Raw genomic sequence first — 18,969 nt, 5'->3', positions numbered from 1 at the left:
AAACGTTATGAAGAAAAAACCCCGCGATAAAGCATATAAAAACGAGTATTATATACGTTATAAATATTCCGGAGATTTAATGTTCGTCCTTAGAACTTTGCAATTTAGAATAATTTCCGCCATTTCTGTATGTGTAAGTTAAAAAACAAAAAATATCATTCATATACGCCTGTCTTGCAACAGAATTGTTTTTCATGTTATATCATTATATTCGTAAAATTTTGATACGTTAATTGTGTTTGTCACGTTTCCCTGTAAAGTATAAACACAGATAAAGTGATGCAACTGCAAGATGTTCACCGCATCATCATGATCATCATGGCGTAACATTGCATTTGTCATTTCTAGATCTAGTTGCTGCTTCCACTCGTGTCAAAACATAACATATATGCATATGCTGAATTATGGAAAAGGCAATTATGTGTAAGCATTGTATTCTTTCCATCTGTAACATGGCTGTACTACTAGTTAATGCTGTTTATGACGTTGGAACTGACAATCATCATATTGTAGCTTTTTAAGAATATATATGGATTATTTGAAGGCATGTGGTAATTGCAACCAACTGAGCTGGGTTTCAATATTGTCATGGCTAGCCTCGCTGCTAAGCTAGATATCTAGGTCAGTAAGAACGTTCTGTATGAATTAACGCATGTTATCCCAATGTAGGACTAGCCTTTGTGTTCGTTCAATACGCCGGTTTCGAGATACGTCCGAGTTATTTCCCTTCGAGAACTCTCGTACATAGTAAGGTGCAAAGAATTTGTTTACACGCGGGAGTGGGACAGTTATTCATCACAGCGTAAGTGAATGTACTCAGTAAGTTTCTCATACGCTCTTTGATAACCCGAATTCGACTGATACACAAACTAAGTAAGTGATAAGTATTTAGGGAGTAATTAATTACATAGAATTCTTATCCTATCACGTTATTTCGCTGGTCATAAGTACCATATCCAAGATATTTCTTGCAAATATGACATGGTATGTTTCCACTTTGGTAAACATTTCTTTCGATAGCATTTTGTATTTCCCACATTTGCATTTTAAAGAGAAGCCGCTTTTAATACATTTCATCGTCTTTCTCGTTGGCTGTATATCCACTCTGTCCTACTTAGGCATTCAAAGTTCCACTAAATGCACCTCCTATACAGAAGAGTTCGTATCTCGAAACTGGCGTATTATATAGCACTCTGTAGCCACTACGATCTTGACAGCAGCCCAGATTTAGGTGCATTTTAAAGAGCGAAAGATTTATCATATTGATGATGGTTACTGACTTGCTTTCTACCTCTGCAACCCATTTTGAATCTTTGTTATTGGCAGTGTTGGAATAGGAGAGGGTTTTTTTTTTTTATTCAAGTTCGGTCTCTTCCCACAGTGAAACCAATGATATCTTAACACCAACATCTGAGCAAGTTATTAATTAGGATTCCATGGATTCTGGAATTTACTGTAAGCCATGAAAATAAAAACTGTGACATTGATGTGTAGATCATTAAAAAATACTGATATACTTGTAGTGTTAACTCAGTCTGGTTGTCAAAACATTATCATGGAGCATATTGGAAAGATTTTCAGTAGCATCACAAAATTTTCCTTGATCAATTTGAAGTTGAACACTTGACAACTCCCCTCTTTTCACAATCATTGTCATTAAAGCTAATGCAGGTTTGTTCCTTGCATTGGGTTCATGTATTAACTAATGATCATGTTTGGATTTTATTTACAGCTAAGAAGTTGTCATCCATGATGGAGGTAGTTGGAATGGATCATGGCTACTCAAAACCATGGAGTGCACATCCAGATGCCAGCCATGCCAGACCTGTAAAGCTGATATACATGCAAAGAGTGCCACGCAACCAGACAGCGGAAAATGCAAAGTACCTCACCAGTTTTTCTTTCCATCCACAATTATATGGAAAATTAAACAGTTCGCTTAGAGTTTTGCAGTAATAAATCTCATTGGTATACAGATTGAAGAAATTCTGTCAACCAAAATTTTTTATAGAAAAAATCCCTTTGCTGTTTTATTCAACAATTTATAAATTGTAAAATCGGGTGATTTATTGAGAGATGGTTTGAATTTTATTGGTATGTACAAAATGCATGAATGGTTCATAATCATGAAGTCTGAACATATAAGAAATTATATGGTGTGCAGATATTTGTTGAACTGGTCCGTAGAAAAGAGTTTGTGTGTTATTGAAACCCAGATTAATGCAGAAATAGTGCAGCAAATCACATGGTCAAAAAAGAATTTGGTTCATATGTCAACCATATTGTTCCATATAGAATATTGAAGCACATGCTTGTTTGTACACCTATTTATATAACTACTGCCTGTCATGAACTTGTAACTGGAACATAAGAAATGTTGATTTTTGAGGATATTTTTGTATTTGTTAAAAATATAGTATGTCCGGCATATTTCCCATTCCGCCTCATGAATACTTCAGTACAATATTTAGTGGTAGAAAATACTCTTAAGCGCATACTGTTGAGAGTATATGAAGCAAAATTTTTTAAATACTTTACATTTTGTATACAAAAACCATTGTAGTATATTACTATACAAATACAATGTATTTTTTTTTTTGCAGTGACCATGAAATTATTGATGTTGTTGATGCACCTGCTAAGCCACACCCCCCATACGACATGGCCAAAGCACGAAGCCTAATGCATGAGTGTGATCGACACGTGAATTTTGCTCGGATGGAAGATGGACCTGATGACTGGGAGGAACACATAACGAGGTTTAAACAAACGTCGGTCATCTCACAGGCGGGTCCTCACCCCCTCATTATATCATCTCATTATTCTGGTGATGGATAATAGTAGTTTTGATTATAAATCAATCAGTTCAAAAGGATGTAATTAGATATGTCTTTGAACTGCTTTATTTATAATCATTGTAGGTCGTAGTGAAATTAATTTAGCCATACTTAATTATCAGTGCTTGAAGCCAACTTTTTATGTCCAGCCGGACTGATGGGGTATAATTTCAACCAGTCTGCAGAAAAGAATACCAGTCTCAACATTTTTCCAGAAATAATTAAACATATTTTGTTATAAAATGAAATTTAACTCGATATGCCTCAGACAATATTGTAACACTTAAATACATATGTGGGATTTATATTTACGAATCAGATTCATCTGATATCTACAGATCGAAGCATGCCATATGTGTATAAAATTTCATGTATATTTTCCAAACTGATGCTTTAGAAAATTAACTGGTTCCATCGGACTGACTAAAACAAATGTCATTCAGTCTGCCAGACTTTTAACCAGTCACAGACTGACGGGCATATGTTAATTTCGAGCCCTGATTATTTGAAATCTTCAGATTGTAATATACAAGAGAATATTTAAACTGTATTTTCATGTTATACATGTAAGCAAAAACACATTTATTCCTAGTCTTTAGGTATTCAATATATAATGAATGGAGATTGAACATTTTTTAATGATTTAAATCAATATAAATGTTTATTGTTTGATAATGATGAAAGGGAAGTAAATCAAATTCACGTGGCTGGTATATAATTAGAAACCAATCTTTTTGCACTGAACTTTTTGAAAGAGTTATCTACTCTTGATATAAATCTGAAGTAAATCATTAATTTTATATTATATTTTTACGAAGTGAAAGTCTATTTAACATTCTACCAAGAGATTTGTATGAAAATATAATTTCTTTTAAAAATATTTTGACCTGCTTTTCCTAATTCCTTCAATGTAACATTCAATGTCAGATAAATCAAGCAGTAGTCAAAATTTTGTAAATTCCTATGATCAATTGTTTTTATTTGATAAACACTTCAAAATGATGCCACGATTGCAAAAATAACCCCATCCTTTTATTAGATATCTTATGAAATATAATCGTTACGCATTGACAATCTTAAAACTTTCAATACTAGTATTTCTCATTACAATTGCTAAATATTCCTTCTTAGATGTCAGTGTAAAAAAGGAGCCTGTTATCGATATCTTATTAAAGACTTCATTAGGTATCAAATCTTTGTTCAATTTTGTTACATCTGCATGCATTTCATTATACTACCCTTGCTTTCCCAGGGTTTTCATCTGTTAATCTGAGTCTATGTGATTTGTTCATTAGAGAGCTTTTTGTTCATGATATGCATTGTTTTACTGTTAATAGTGTTTTATCAGACCCCGATGTTTAACATGAAATTGCTTCACAGTGAAGTGGTGTTTTAATTTTTTTCTTTGTTTTGCACTTTTTAGGTCACCTAAGTAACTTAGGTGATTAGTTGCAATTGGTCAGCCTATGTCGTGGTCTGTTGTGCGTTAAAGGAACATTGACACAATTTGAGCTAAAAAAAAAAATTCAGGTTTTATTTTTCAACTTTTAATGTTTAGAATGCTTAACTAAGATATTTCTAATGGTCAGCAAAAAATTTGAATGTGAGTTGTCGAGGTATATGGGAGATACAGCGCTCACAATTCTTTGTTATGTAAACAAGGCTCATGCCATGTTTTTATTTACATAGGTTAAATAAACTAGTAAAGTCCATTTAAAGCAGATTTTTCAATTGATAAGTTCATTCTGAACACAATTAAATAGTTTCTAGTGTTTAGCATAGATCATTTTCTTTTAAACATGCCATTTTCTATTAAGCAATCTATATGTAAACAAAAACATGGCACGAGTCTTGTTTACATAATAAGGAATTGTGAGTGCTGTATCTCACTTGTAACTCCAAAATTGAAATTCAAATTTTGGGTGACCATTAGAAATACTTTAGTTAAGCATGGTAAACAACAAAAATGGAAAAATAAAATTTTCAGCTCAATCGTGTCCATGCCCCTTTAACAATTGAACATTTGTAACTTCTTGATAACTACCATTCCAATTGTGTTTCATATTTGGGTTTGAAGCATCTTTGGGACAAAGGCATAACTTGTAAATTTCAGGACTCCTATACCCCTGGGGTTTTAGTGGCAGGGTAAAAGCTAAAAAAAAAAAAGAAAAAAAAAAAGACCTATTTTCAAAAATCTTGGGGCTAGTGATACTTTTAGCGAATGCTCAGATAACCAATTAGGCCTGTGGGCCTTTTGTTGATGTTTACTGGTTATTTTATTTTTTAATGTATTAATGACTTACAACATCAACAAAAATAAGAACAGATGCTAATTTTTTAATAAATCAAAAATGGAGAAAAGAAAAACAAAAGGGGAAAATAGTTGAAGGAATAGGGTATTTAATGTAAAAACAATATATGTGTGTATGTATGATAGTATATGTTGTCAATATATGTTGTCTCTTTGAAGGAATATATAACTGAAATTTCACCAAAATCATATTCCATTGTTTCTCCATTTGTCATTTCTAGAAGTGGATGGACCTTGCAACAGAATCGTTTATTCAACAAGATTATTAAAGCACTACAAACAGACAGATTAGCGAGATTAGCATACCACAATGTAAGCACAGTTTTATTTTTTATATACTTTTATATTTGCATAAATGTAAAAATGAAGTTTTCCTTCTATACTTTTAGCTTTTTAGTTTACATGAGCTGGAGTTTTTCTGATCGCATGTTGTCTGGCATCCATCTGTCTGTCTTTCTGTTTGTCTGTAAACTTTACACGTTTTCAATTTCTTCTCCAGAACTACATGGGCCAAACATGTGTAGCAGGTCTGGCGTTCGTATAGTCTGTACTTCGCGTTGTGCTTGTTTTATTTTATTTTATTAGTGGCGACTTCGAAACGACCCAACTACACTATGATTTTAAACTTTGAAAATAAACTCAATAGAAATGAAAATAAGAGAAATAACACTATACGAATTTATTACCAGTATGAATGTGACAAATACACACTCCTAAAGCCTAGAACTTAGCCTAGAATCTATCAAGAAATTCTCCCAACCCAAAGGTAATAATAATTTAGTAAGTAAAAAGGGGCAAAGTAGATGAAAACGTAATTCCAAAATAGGAATAATGGAAGAAGAAGAGTAGCTAGCAAGGCTAGCTGTTTCGCTTCCACAAATAGTAAGCTGCATGGCTTTATATAGCAAATTAAACAATAGAAACTGCCATTAAAGTTATTGGCTAAAAGATAAAGTGGGCGTGGTCAAATACAACGGGTGAATAATTTACATCGGTATCGAAATCCAGAAGTAAAAGTAAAACCCAAACTACCACACATGCTATAAAACATCCTTGGGTAAAGAGAATTTAAAATTGTTCAAATGAAGGGCCATACCTAGCTGCAATAATGTAGCCCTATCCAATTTTTCTTTATTCTGACGTTTTCGGGATAGGGCTACAATTCCATAGGATCTCTGTAATGGTGCTAAATAATTTTATGAATAACCGATAATAAACTCTGTGTATTAGTCCCAAATGTTGTTTACACCAAAAGGAGTACCAACTTTGTGCTCGGGCATGTCTAATAAAGGTGTTTTTCATTAAATATAATGTACAGCATGCAAAATTCTTCATCTGCTCCGCCATGCTTGTTATCGCGAGATCTCGTAGGTGGATCTAATGAAAAGCCTAAATATTGACAATCAGCGCGAAAATGTAGTTACTCGAGCCACTTCGACAAAGAAAGGAAAATCATATTGTTGCAGAAAGAATTTACACTCTGCTGTTCGGTTTTTAACTTGATATTAAATTCAAACCTTTTCAATACCGACGAAATAGCTTTCGCCTCCATACTTGTCCATTGATGTAAATGCTACCTTATATGGCATATGCAAATGACTTGACAATCGGAAGTTGAAACTTCAGTACATCAAACATGGCGCACAAATATGAATCGAGAAATTGGAATTTATCGAAATTGTTGAAAACGGTAGAATAGAGCCTCACAAATCTAAAGATGCAGGTTGTAAATTTATATATTGACTAAGAAACATAGAATATCATTTTATTTACGTAAAGAAAGTCAGGAAATGTTTAGAATGAGCGCAAATGTTGCGGGAGTGAATCACTCCCGCATTTACACCATTACGGAGATCCTAAGGAGTTGTAGCCCTCTCCCTAAAAAAAAAAAAAATCAGAGAGGGCTACATTATTGTAAATAGGCCATACCCTTTTCAAAGGGGACATAGTTAAGAAATAGTGAAAATATGATGGCATCATTTTAAAATTTTCTCAAGAACCACTGGATCAGAAAAGACAAAACTTATGTGAAATCATCCTTATCAAGTGGAGATTCAAAATTGTTCAAATCATAACCCCCCCCCCCCCCCCCCCCCCCCCCCCCCTAGTCATATTAATATTAATATGCAAACATCCTCAGAAAGTGCAGATTCAAAACTGTTCAATTTGTGGCCCCCAGGGGTAGAGTGAGGTCACAATAGAGGATCAAGGTTTTACATGAGAATAAATCCTTCAAAATTTTCTTCTTATGAATAGGTAGGCCATGAATAGTCATATTATAATCCAAGCATCCTAAGATAGTGCAGGTTCAAGCCACAGAGGGGGGAGGGGGGGGGGGCACAATGGTGGAACCAAAGTTTTGTGGGAATTTATTGGGAAAAATCTTCTTAAGACCATAGGGCCATGATTAGTAATATCAATATGCAACCATTCTCAGTGCAGATTTAAGTTTATTCAAATCATGGCCCTGAAGGGTAGGGTAGGGGTCACAATAGGGAATCAAATTTATACATGAGAATATACATGTATTAGGAAATTTTACACAAAAAATCTTCTCAATACCAAAAGCACCACAACATGTCAACATTATTTTGCAAGTGTCCTCAGGTACCACAGATTCAGGTACCACAGATTCAATTCAAATCATGGCCCTCGGGTTGGACAAGGCATCAAAATTTTACGTTTTAATGTATATAATCTTTGAAAATGTTCTTATCAAAGACCACTGATGAGATATATGGAGCATGACCACACTAAATCATGTCAACATGCACATGTTATGAATTCTGGGTTGTTTTGTTCAATGTTAGGATGAGGCTAACATCAGTGATCAAATATTACATAATACATGAATATAGGGGAAAAAAATCTTCTACAGAACAGTGAGGCCATGTTTGTCATACTGATTTTGAGCATCCCCATTTTTGTTTGGATTCAAATTTACAACTCCATGCTGCTGGATTGGGCACAGGGTTTTGACACAATCTGAGCAAACTGGTATATATACCTCAGATTGTGTCATACCCCTGTGGATTGGGGTAAAAATTAATAATGGGATTAAAGAGGGAAACAATCTTTTTAAAATCTTCCTCTGTGGAGCAGGTGGGTCAAGGTGACTCAGATGAGCGTTTTGGTCCATGGGCCTCTTGTGAGGAATCACCTCCCTAGTTACATCAACTCTTGCTTTTCATTCTGATTGCAGTCTTCAAATGAGCCAGTAATGCGACGAATTCACATTGATAAGACAGCTCGCAGGGTGAGGCAGGCCTTTGCTAGTGTATCATGGGTAAGAATGTTTTCAGAATTCATATTCATAGAATTTAATGGGTAAGAATCTTTTCAGAATTCATAGAAGCATTTAAACACCATAACATTAGCAGTTACCTGCTATATGTATTTACCCCAGTATTTCATACTATTCATGAGGGGGAAAAGTAATCACATTATTTGAACTGCATCATAGCAGACTTGAGCATGCATTGTACGTTTAGCCAAGGAACCAGAGAAGGACCGATCAGTCTCTTTATGGCAATGTAAACCGTAAAGTATGAAACAGGTTAACTTTCATACAATGAAGAATTCTGCTATCATTCGTCAGAGATTGTGTCCCACTGACTGACACTGAGTATTTTCTCACAATTGCAGCTGTGTTTTTAATGATTCACCATGACGATGGTGAAATAGTTCTGTTTTAAGTGTAGATCATGTTAGTTTCTCATTTGAATATATTAGGTCAGTGATGATGTTGAAATGATATTGTATTTTTGGAAGGCTGATGTCTTTTGAATACAACCTGAAGTGTTAAGTCTTATTCGTGCACGTGATTACAGGACATGAAATTGACGCAGTGGGTACACGGTGTGTTGGTGGACAATCTCAGTTTACCTGTCCTTGGAGCTTACCTGGATGTTCTTCAGACGCTTAGGGCAAAGGTCAGTGCTCGTATGTTACACAAGTGAATCATTATTTATTCCCTTGCGATATAGTTGAGATGGCTGTACATCCTAGTACACGTAGCGTTGTGACCATTCATCAGTATGTACAGTATGTTTGTGTATTTATTAGTTTGCTGTTTTATGAAAAATTGAATGCAGTTAAAAAAAAAATTATCTCATTCAAAGTGTTTTATATAATGGAAAAGGGGGGATCCTTACTAAAGTTTCAAGAATTATGCACTGCACATTGCACACTGATAAACATACAATTAAGTCAGGGATTATGGTTGATTTCAGAATTTACATTGATTGTGGTGAGAAGTTTTATACATGTACTGTATGGTTTGAGGAAGAAAAAAACCCAATGATTCTGAATAATTATATATGTACATGTAATTGAAAGTTTGCATGGTTTACATTAGGTTCCTTCTTTGATTGACAAAATGATTGCCAACACAAACGTAGGAGGGAAGTCCGTGACGGCATCATTGGAGGCTCTCAACCTTCTACTGAAGAGACCCTGGGACCCTGTTTTGAGTGTCTACTCTCAACAAAAACCAGTAGGTCTTTCTTTCATTTTTCATCTCTTTCATTTTGAAAACTGATGTATCATATGATAAATGAAATTTCTTTATGTCATTGGAGACATAGGCCCAAGTGTCAGAGCTTTTTTAAACTTTTTAAACTTTGAAATTTAAACTTTTTATTTCTTTGAATTCAGAAATGAAAATAAAGATTTTTTTCTGAAACTGATTGCAACATGTAGTTTGGAGTACAAAGTTGTAGATTTGTTTTTACACCATCTTTGAAAATTGTCAAAATGTTGGTTTTTTTAATTCAGTTTAATGCCTTGAAAATCATAGGGACCATGTATCACCCAAGACGACTTTCTCATATTTGCATCATCAGAATACGAAAATTAATATCCCTTTAATTTCGTGTGGTAAATGCATGGTATGCCCACTCCCTCCGTTGCCGGACCTAACGAGGGCTGTTTGAAAAGTGTGCAGAAAAGTTCTGTTAAGATTACATTGTTAGCCTGAAGCCAATAAGATTTCGTATACTGTGGGTAGATTCCAATAGATGTGCAAATATTTGATGTTTTCCAATGAATTTCAAGAATTATACAGCCAATTAAAATCCTAAGTACAATCTGTAAGAAAAACTAAATGCATGTAGAGATGAAAGGCCTTACCAAAATAACGAATTTCATGATCCTCTGAGTAGAGATTCTGACTCCAGGGTGGGTCCAAATTTGACATATAGTGTTTATGAGTATAACATTTAGATAACACAGGGTCTGACACTAAGGTCGTCCGACCAACCAAGTTTACTAAAGGTAAAAATGTTGGTTTCCTAGTCCAACTGGTCGTGTTGAAAAAAGAAAAAAGAAAATTTATTTTACACGCCAAGATATTTTATTTTTTACTGAAAAATAAATAAAAACTTTGCGAACATAAACCGCGCGTGATGACGTAATCTTTATTTTTAGTTGTACTGAATACATCACGGTCAGTCGGTCTGACATGTCAAACCCTGTGTGCATTATCAAAGTAGGGTGCTATGGGCATTGAAGAGTTATTTCCCCTGAACTCTGATTGAAAACAGACATACATTTTATCATGGTACCATTTACAGAATAAGTTACCTGGAAACCCACTAATTCTGATTGCCCCAAATGGTCCAACCTACACTGGACACAGTTACTCCAAACGGACTAGATTCTGGAACAGCCATCTGTCCAACCTGGGGAAGGTGATTCCTGTCACGATGCACACAGTCAATGGTGGCAGTGGTGTCGGAATTGCACAATGTCTGGAACACATGATAGGGGCTGTCAGGACCAAAGTCTTGGAGGTAAGATTGCTAAACCTCTTGTTGTATCTGGTGAAATAGTTGTCTCATGATCTGGAAGCAGAGCATGTAGACTAAAGCCGGATTTCTCAAAATAAAGTTGAAACGTGGACTTAAGTCTGACATTTTCCTCTAATTTTAACTTCAAATAAAAGAAAATTCAAACTTGAGTTCGAGATTTTTTTGAAAAATCCAAGTCTGATAACAGTTGAGAAGCCATTAGCAGCAAACAAAAATTAAGCCTTGGTCATAATAGATCATCTTTTCCCAGATGAATGTCGTCCTGAATGACAAATTAGTATTGTTTAATACAAATACCTGCCTCTGGACAGCTTATGTAAAAGAGGACTGGGTGTGGTGGCCGAGTGGTTAGGATTTATACTTTGTAGCCAGGAGATCAAGGTTCGAATCTCGATCCTGGCATTGAATGAAACCAGATCAAGGTTCGAATCTCGATCCTGGCATTAAATGAAACATAAAACCGTTATTGATAGAGATAGTGACTGTTCTTCACCAAGCACCCTGAATTGAAAGTGAAAGTTGCAGGTCTCACAGACATGATCTTAAAAATGGAGGTCTTATGTCACGTTAGGCATTGGCACGATTAAAGCCCTTGCTGCTCTGGCCCTGAACACCTAGCTTAGGGTAACATTTGTGGCACTTCACCTAAAGCTGATGTCAGTACAAGAGTGAACATTTCTCAAGGCCATGATGAGATATAGAATATGGGATTACATGATACAATAATTATTTTCTGGTGACAGACTTCATATTCACTTCTGCGGACGAGGAAGTGATAAGAGGAAAACTCTGATACCTTTGAGGGCAGATTGTTTTTTGATCTCAATAAGATATTTAATTTAAAGTGGGATTATGTTTCACCACATTATGAGTATTTCAACCAACATCTTAAATGAATAATAGTCAGAGAAAAACATCTGCACAATTATAGGTCAAAAGGCCTTTGTAAAAAAGAGCAAAGGATTTTGGAATTGTGTAACTTGCTGCTTACTCAAAAATAGTTAAATTTGTAGAATGTTTTTTTCAGGAAAAGTAGGTAAAGGAGAAACAAAAACACATGTGGATTTTTTGCCACTATCAAAGTCAAATGTCATTGTCAGAATAGCACTTTATTGACTGAAAGTACAGCAAAGCCCTGCATGAATGACATTTAAAAGTTCGGGGTTTTTTTTACATGTGCAGGAATTATTGATGAGTGGAGATGAAATTTGTGATGCATAATTTCTTTACTTTCAGTTGAAGGGTCATTTTCATCACAAACCCATTGTATTGTTAGGATGGAACATCGGGGCTCTTGTGGCATGCCATGTAAGTTTCCTCTGATTTCAGTAAATTTCTAATGCCTTTATCAAGTTATTTGGAACTTCACGGGGTCTAATTTTATGCAATACTTTGCAGGTGTCCCTGGTAGAAGCTGTATCAGCAGTGGTTTGTATGGGTTTACCAATCACAGGAATTAATGGACAGCGAGGGGTAAGTCTCCCACACAAGCAACTCCATACAAGTCATATCAATTCAGTAAGGGCTGTTCCAGAAATGATCAAATGGGGGGGTCGGGCGGCAAATGATATTTTTTTGTGTGGGTGGTCGTATTTTTTCATATTTTATTTGGTCCGTGGTTGGACTGTTAAAAAAATATTTATTATGGGTAGTGGGTAGTTTCTATTGTTTTATTTTGTGCCACTTGGGTGTTGAGTTTTCAGAATATTTTTATTGTCACTCTTGTCGTGTTGGTTACAAAACGTCGGAGGGAAAATTGAAAACGTGCTTTCGAAATGCTGTTTTCGAAATCGGAAGTAACATAGAACTATTCGAGTTGTCGCTCTTTGCAGCACATAACTTTCCATTACGGCACTCTTCAAATTAGAGGCGCGTTTAGTAGGGTCCCTTTGGACGTGATGGCGGCGAACTCTGTTCTGTAGATTATTACAGTTTACAGTGCATCGATTTTAGGAATATTTTGAAACCAATAGGTATTCCGTTTTCTAATAAAAATAGGCAAACCTTAGTTGATTTATACGAGGGTACCGATGCGTTATATTTATCAGTCAGTGTGATGGTGATATAGAGGCCTCCGGGCGCGGGCTCCATTAGAAGACGAACGATTCGTGGAAAAACATATCCATACCCATTTCATGATAATAGCATCGTTTGGACTCCCAATCTTTCCAACATTCCCGCCATAGATGCCTTTGATTGTTGATGTGACATCGTTTCTTCAGAACTACTGTGATACAATGTCGCACAGGCATTACTGCGTCATTGACTAGAATGTTTGTCCCGAAAACCTCGCGAGATTTGTACTGTTTTCATTTTTGTGGTGGGTCTGGTTAGTTTTTTTTTTTAATTAGATGGGTCATTGTAAAATGAGTTTATAAATTTGATGGTTCATGGGGTAATTTTTTATTTTTTTTTATGGGTGCTTGGTATATACAAAAGGTGCCTCCCAACCCCCCCATGTATTTATTTTTGGAATAGCCCTAAGGGGAGATCTTGCTCATTAAAGGTGAAATTTTGGGAGAGATTTCAAAGGTGATCATTTATTAGAATATTAATGTTAAAGCTAGTATTAGTTACAAATATTGATTTCACATATTCATATACTTTGCACAGAAAGATAAGATTAGAATTTTACAAAATCTCCGCCGCAGTGATTAGTATTGGTTGGTCTTTTTATCACACTGACCCCAAGTCAATCAATAATAAATTACCAACAGCTTACTTTGCCAAGTATTGGAATACATCCAATGCAATTAGAACCCATTTATTTCCATCGAGAGTTATAGGATATTTCTGTCCTTAATTATTTCTTCGATAATGTTTATTAATTAATGTTTAATTATCAATTTCATGATTCATGTTTTTAATTTTTCAATCAGTGTCTAATCATTTAAATTAAAATAAGGGATAACCATGCATTTTTCCATGTTTCCTCGATTCAAAAGTTTTTGAATGGAACCAAATTAATATGCAAACATCCTCATGTAATTGAAGATTACATTAAACTTGAGATTTTAAGGCATATTTTAAATATTCATTTCTTTTGAATTTATTGTCAGGATATTGAGGACACTTTACTGGACACTAAAACTCCGACAATGTTTGTGATTGGCCAGCACTCATACACAGCCACTATAGATAATATGGAGGACTTACGAGAGAAAATGAAGGCAGAGAATGAGCTGCTGGTAGTGGGTGGGGCAGATAGCAATTTACGAGTGTTTCGAGCAAAGAAAAAACAGGAGGGGATAACCCAAGTCATGGCAGACAAACAAATTCTGGTATTACATGTATATTCTTATTTGTATGGTAATTCTAGTACATGAATTTTTTTAATGTATTATTTTACAAAGTATAGTGTACTATGAATTTACTGGTAGACAAATTAGAAGAAAAAAAAACACACACACCAAAAACTGAAGTGTTTTGTTTTTTGACTTTTTGTTTACTAGTGCTGTGGTTTCATCAATATTCATGGATTGAACAATTTCCAATGCTTCAAGGTTACATTAATTCGTGGGCAATGGTCATCTTGAAAAATAGTTCCACAAATGCAAAGAATTGCAAATGCGCACTCTGAGCCTGATTGTAAAGAAAACTATATTCAAATACAATTTATTAAAAATAGTCATTCAAAGATCTTCTCTTGAATTTAACTTGGTAAATGAAAAATGAAATTATGCATACCTGTAGGTGTATAGTCGATGCACCAAAGTCCTAAGCTGCGAGTATTATTGAAGGACAATAGAATCATCCCCTTGTTTGTGTCAGCGTGTTGCATTGAGAGTATAAAGGAGTTTTGAAGGGCTATTGTCATGAATAGTATGCAGAGAAAATTGGCGTACGTCTTTAAAGAGATAACGAATCCCCCTCGTTGGTTGATCTTTGCACATCAGTGGTTAAGCCTGTCCATGTGCACTGGGTCATTAGAACCCGTGAAATAATGGAGGATTGGAAAACTTATTATCGAGGGTTTAAAAAAGGCTGGACTTGGGTAAACCAACATAAATATTGTTTTTCTAATTGTAGGTGTGTAATGACGATTAGATGTATTGCTTTAGAGTGATTATCAATATCAGCTGCAAGAAGTTTCAATTTGTAACTTGTATAAAATGAAATTGATTCACTCACATAAATTGAACAAGGAATGAATACAAAATATTAAATGTTAATCATACACTGTAGTGATGGGAATAATTTAAACATTTCATTGGTAAATGTTTGCACTGAATTATTTCAGAAACATTTGTATATACTATTAACAGGTCTCTTTGTTAGAAATCAAAATGGAAACACCAAACTTCTATGAATACTTGGCTCGGCAACGAAATGCACGAAAATTGGTGCTCAACAAATAATGATGAACCCACAGTATTAATAATAATAATAATAAAAGTACACTTATATAGCGCCTTATCTAAAAATACTCTAAAGCGCTGTACAACATACTAAAATTTACAATTGATAATTGATATTCTCTACTGAACGGATGCATTCAAGCACTTGTAGATGTCCTTTTGTACATGTATTGAAACAGGCATATAATTTTCATCTAACAGGACCATGTGGCCGATTTTTTGGGAGGGGTTCTGTCGCAGTCAGACCTGCTTAACTCAGACACATCAGAAATGTTAGACGAGGCAGACCTTAAGAAGAAAAAGCAAAGAAAGGTGCGTGGATGGAATCACTTTAGCCAACTGTGCACATTACTGTGTATCACTGTATTGTGAGACTTTATTAATACTGTGTATTACCTCGCTTTATCAGATTGATTTTTATCAGATATATGATTTAATGAAAACAGAGTTATTGCCCTTGGATTCAATATTTTGAAACATTTTATAGATTATTCATATATAACTTAAACTTTGGAAATATTTTATGGTTTACAAATATTTTTTACAATAACTATTGAAAAAGACTCCAACAAAATTCATGTTCCTCTCATGCATAAATCTTATTAAATCATTGACTTTGCAAAATCTTATGACATCACAAGAGGGTGGAACTACGTTAAGTTGCTAAATTCAGGAGTTGGGGGGGGGGGGGGGTGTCAAAATGATTGATATGTTTCAAACTTACATTTTTCCTTCTTCTGTAAATGAATGGGAATTGTGTGCATATTTTGAAAGATCATCAGCAAGAGCACAAAGGACTCCATATTCTTATTGAGACTTAAATGCAAATATGAGACTCCCTGTATGGGCTATGATATTCAGTTGACCGTTAGGGCCCATGGGCCTCTTGTTGTGAGTTTCTTTATTGTCAAATTTGCAAAGGTAAGTCCATTTAAATGTCGAAAACTACCCTAATATAGTTTTAAAATTTCTAATTTTAGCCCTAGAATTAGCCCTAATTTTTTGTAAACAAGTGCTGGACAGCCTTTGATGTGTAACTATGCTTGGCTTTCATTATGTTCATTCTTGTAGGAAAAGTCTCTTCCCTCAACACCAAAGCAGCTGAGTGTGGCTAAAGCTCTGAAAGCTGCAAGGCAGGCTGAATTCAACCGGCTATCTGTCGGGCAACAGACAAGTGAGCTTGCTAGTCATCTACTGAATGGGTCCAATCTTCCCCCTGCTCCAGTAGCTACTCGTATGTGTAAAGAAAGAGATTCTGACAAAATTCTCTGCGTTTTGTACAATATTCCTTTTCAAATTTTTCCACATTCCTTGTGTCCATCATAGAATTTTGCTGTTAGATGAAAGGACCACTTCCCCATTTCCAAAACTGTATCCATATAAATTTTCATAGAATGTATCTCCTCTCTTTAGCAGCACCAAAGCCTAAGAGGAAGTATGTGAAGAGTCCAGCAGGAGTACCTAAGAAGAGGCTGAAGACTTCAGCTGCAGGACCAGACAAAAGCCTCCCAGCACTGAATCTGACCCTGGCCAGTAAAATTGCTGGTCTACAGGCTCTGAACAATGCTCCAGAACTGTCTGGACTCCTGCAAAGTTCTGTACCACAGACAGTGAAGGAGATTGAGGGTAAACCTGATGGTGGCACATCATCAGAAACTGGTCAGCAGAGTCCTAGTAAAGCCTCCAAAGTCACTCTTGAAAGCCTTGCCAATTTGATGGCTCAAAAGGAAGCAGCCCAGAGAATTGCCAGTAGCTTGTCTAGTACACCTGCCACCAATGTGTCCAACAAGGATCCTGTACTAAGCACTAGCTCTGGGCTGTCCTCACCACAGCTTAGTCTGTCAAGTCTGATAAGTATGTCGAATGTTTTTAGAGGAGGAATAAAACCCTCTGTCCACATCACAACAGCTGGTCCAGTGTCCAGTCAAATACAGCAGTTACTGGCCGGCATCACAAAAGCAGGTGTCACCTCCACCACAACCACAAAGCTGCCATCCTCAAGCTCCATCAACACACTATCGTCTGCCACCACTGATTCTCTAACAGCTGCATCAAGGTCCCCTACATCAAAAGCACTTGGCCCACCACTGATAAGTTTTGACATCTCATCAGCTTCAACGAGTTTAAGCTCACAGCAAGTGAAATATGTTCTCCCACATCAAATAGAAAAATCTGCCAACACCCCAGCTAAACCAGCACAAGAGATGGTCACCCAGTCCCAGCAGACAGTGTCTCCAGACTCAACACTGGAGGACTTGGACATGCCTCTTGTTCATCAGTCTGTCGAGGACTCAGATGAGACCGTGCAGGCTGTACAGAAATCTCAGTATCATGATTTTCCTCTGACCACAGGCTCAATTCCTCAAAGTCTAGTGTCCACTATAACTCAAGCTAAACTACTTGGCAGTTCTCTGCCCAACACGTCCGTTACTGTACCCAAAACCTTCACAAGTACCAGCACTGTAGGTAAAATAGCACCAGGAATCTCACTCCAGAAAGCATCTCCCACTGGCGCCACTATCCACATATCCGGTGCTGGCAATGTAGGCACCGTTCACATCTCCAGTGAAAAACAAAGTCAGCAGACAATTGTCACTCCCACTATCTATAAAACATCCAAGTCAACCTCTGTTGTTCCCATAACGGAGACTCTCGGAAAAGTTTCCTCCCTTCTTGAATCCAGCCCTGTCACCCAGAGAACGAGTTCTACGGTCGGAGTGTCTTCCGTGTCACCTCAGTCCGTCTTGGCCTATCATTTTAAGACCATTGAGAGTGAACATAGGGGTTCCACCACGCTTGTGACTGTGTCTCCCGCATCGCCATCCACACGCCCATCTCCCAAATCTACTACCCCATCAGTGACTTCATACACACCAACACCCAAACCTGTACTGCCCCCAAACTCTGCCACCAGGACGAGGAAAATCAAAACTCCAAGACAGTATGACCTTTGAGAATGAAAAAGTAAAATTATTTAAACAATGTATCGGATCATCATTACTGTTGTTTTTGTGCCACATCTTTTCTGTTATTATCATGGTTTGTAGTCATAATGAAACAATTGTTTTACAATGTTAATAAAGGTTTTGTATAAAAGTTAAAGCTTTGGTGTTGCAATCTTGTGTACATGTACCAGAAAAAGATATGTTATACAGATTATTCATCAACCCTGAATCATTTGTATTGTCAGTAAACCAGCATTTCAACAATCTATTGCATTATTCTATCTTAAATACACAAATGACCTTTTTGTAGGGATATAATGGGGTGGGGGGGGGGGGGGGTTGGGTTAGTATATTGTGCAATATCCCATGTGACCTTGGCATTTACTTTGAACCTTGAAAGTCTATAAGAACTTGGATCATTGTTTTTTACATTCCTCTAAATGACATTAATAATAGAAAATCTAGTACACAATGAATTTTCAAACTGAAATTCATAAGGAATCTGCAAGGTTGAACCCATGCAAGTTGCTGAAATTGCCCGGGAAATACAGTAAATATCTTGAATGCCAGGATTTTCCCTTTCCTAGACTTTCAACTTGGAAATATAATAGGAACTAGGCAAGCAAGTTATTATTGAAAGTGTTGAAATTCAGACTGGGAATTATGACAAAAGTAGAATGTAAATACATATATAAGAGATAACTTTTG

At 36.0% G+C, this 18,969-nt stretch overlaps 1 protein-coding gene across 16 annotated transcripts; it reads left to right on the top strand.

Annotated features, from left to right (window-relative positions):
- Positions 1-91: 91 nt before the first annotated feature.
- Positions 92-18,418, top strand: LOC125659009 (KAT8 regulatory NSL complex subunit 3-like). 16 transcript variants are annotated; one of them, XM_056148699.1, is made up of 16 exons: positions 105-127; positions 349-423; positions 1,733-1,883; positions 2,604-2,759; positions 3,969-4,022; positions 5,370-5,460; positions 8,351-8,434; positions 8,979-9,080; positions 9,506-9,643; positions 10,722-10,940; positions 12,195-12,266; positions 12,357-12,431; positions 14,018-14,239; positions 15,518-15,628; positions 16,388-16,550; positions 16,730-18,418. In XM_056148699.1, exons 2-16 carry the CDS (start codon positions 405-407, stop codon positions 18,268-18,270), a joined length of 3,198 nt encoding a protein of 1,065 aa, XP_056004674.1. In that variant the 5' UTR covers positions 105-127; positions 349-404; the 3' UTR covers positions 18,271-18,418. The 16 variants fall into 16 exon arrangements, with proteins under 16 accessions (XP_056004681.1, XP_056004685.1, XP_048746459.2 ...); XM_056148698.1 differs by having other exon boundaries at positions 116-133; XM_056148702.1 differs by lacking the exon at positions 105-127 and adding an exon at positions 545-621 and having other exon boundaries at positions 208-423.
- Positions 18,419-18,969: the final 551 nt, after the last annotated feature.

The sequence above is a fragment of the Ostrea edulis genome, chromosome 9 (genome assembly GCF_947568905.1).
Source record: "Ostrea edulis chromosome 9, xbOstEdul1.1, whole genome shotgun sequence".
In the NCBI taxonomy this organism is placed as follows: domain Eukaryota; kingdom Metazoa; phylum Mollusca; class Bivalvia; order Ostreida; family Ostreidae; genus Ostrea; species Ostrea edulis.
Note: the sequence above shows the minus strand (reverse complement) of the source record. Positions and strands in the feature narration are given on the sequence as shown.

What these genes read in the sequence shown, in the direction of transcription:
- LOC125659009 (XM_056148699.1), top strand. An exon ending in GGGCTCTTGTGGCATGCCAT is followed by an intron (nt 12,267 to 12,356) that starts GTAAGTTTCCTC and finishes AATACTTTGCAG; the next exon opens with GTGTCCCTGGTAGAAGCTGT. An exon ending in AGAAGAAAAAGCAAAGAAAG is followed by an intron (nt 15,629 to 16,387) that starts GTGCGTGGATGG and finishes TCATTCTTGTAG; the next exon opens with GAAAAGTCTCTTCCCTCAAC.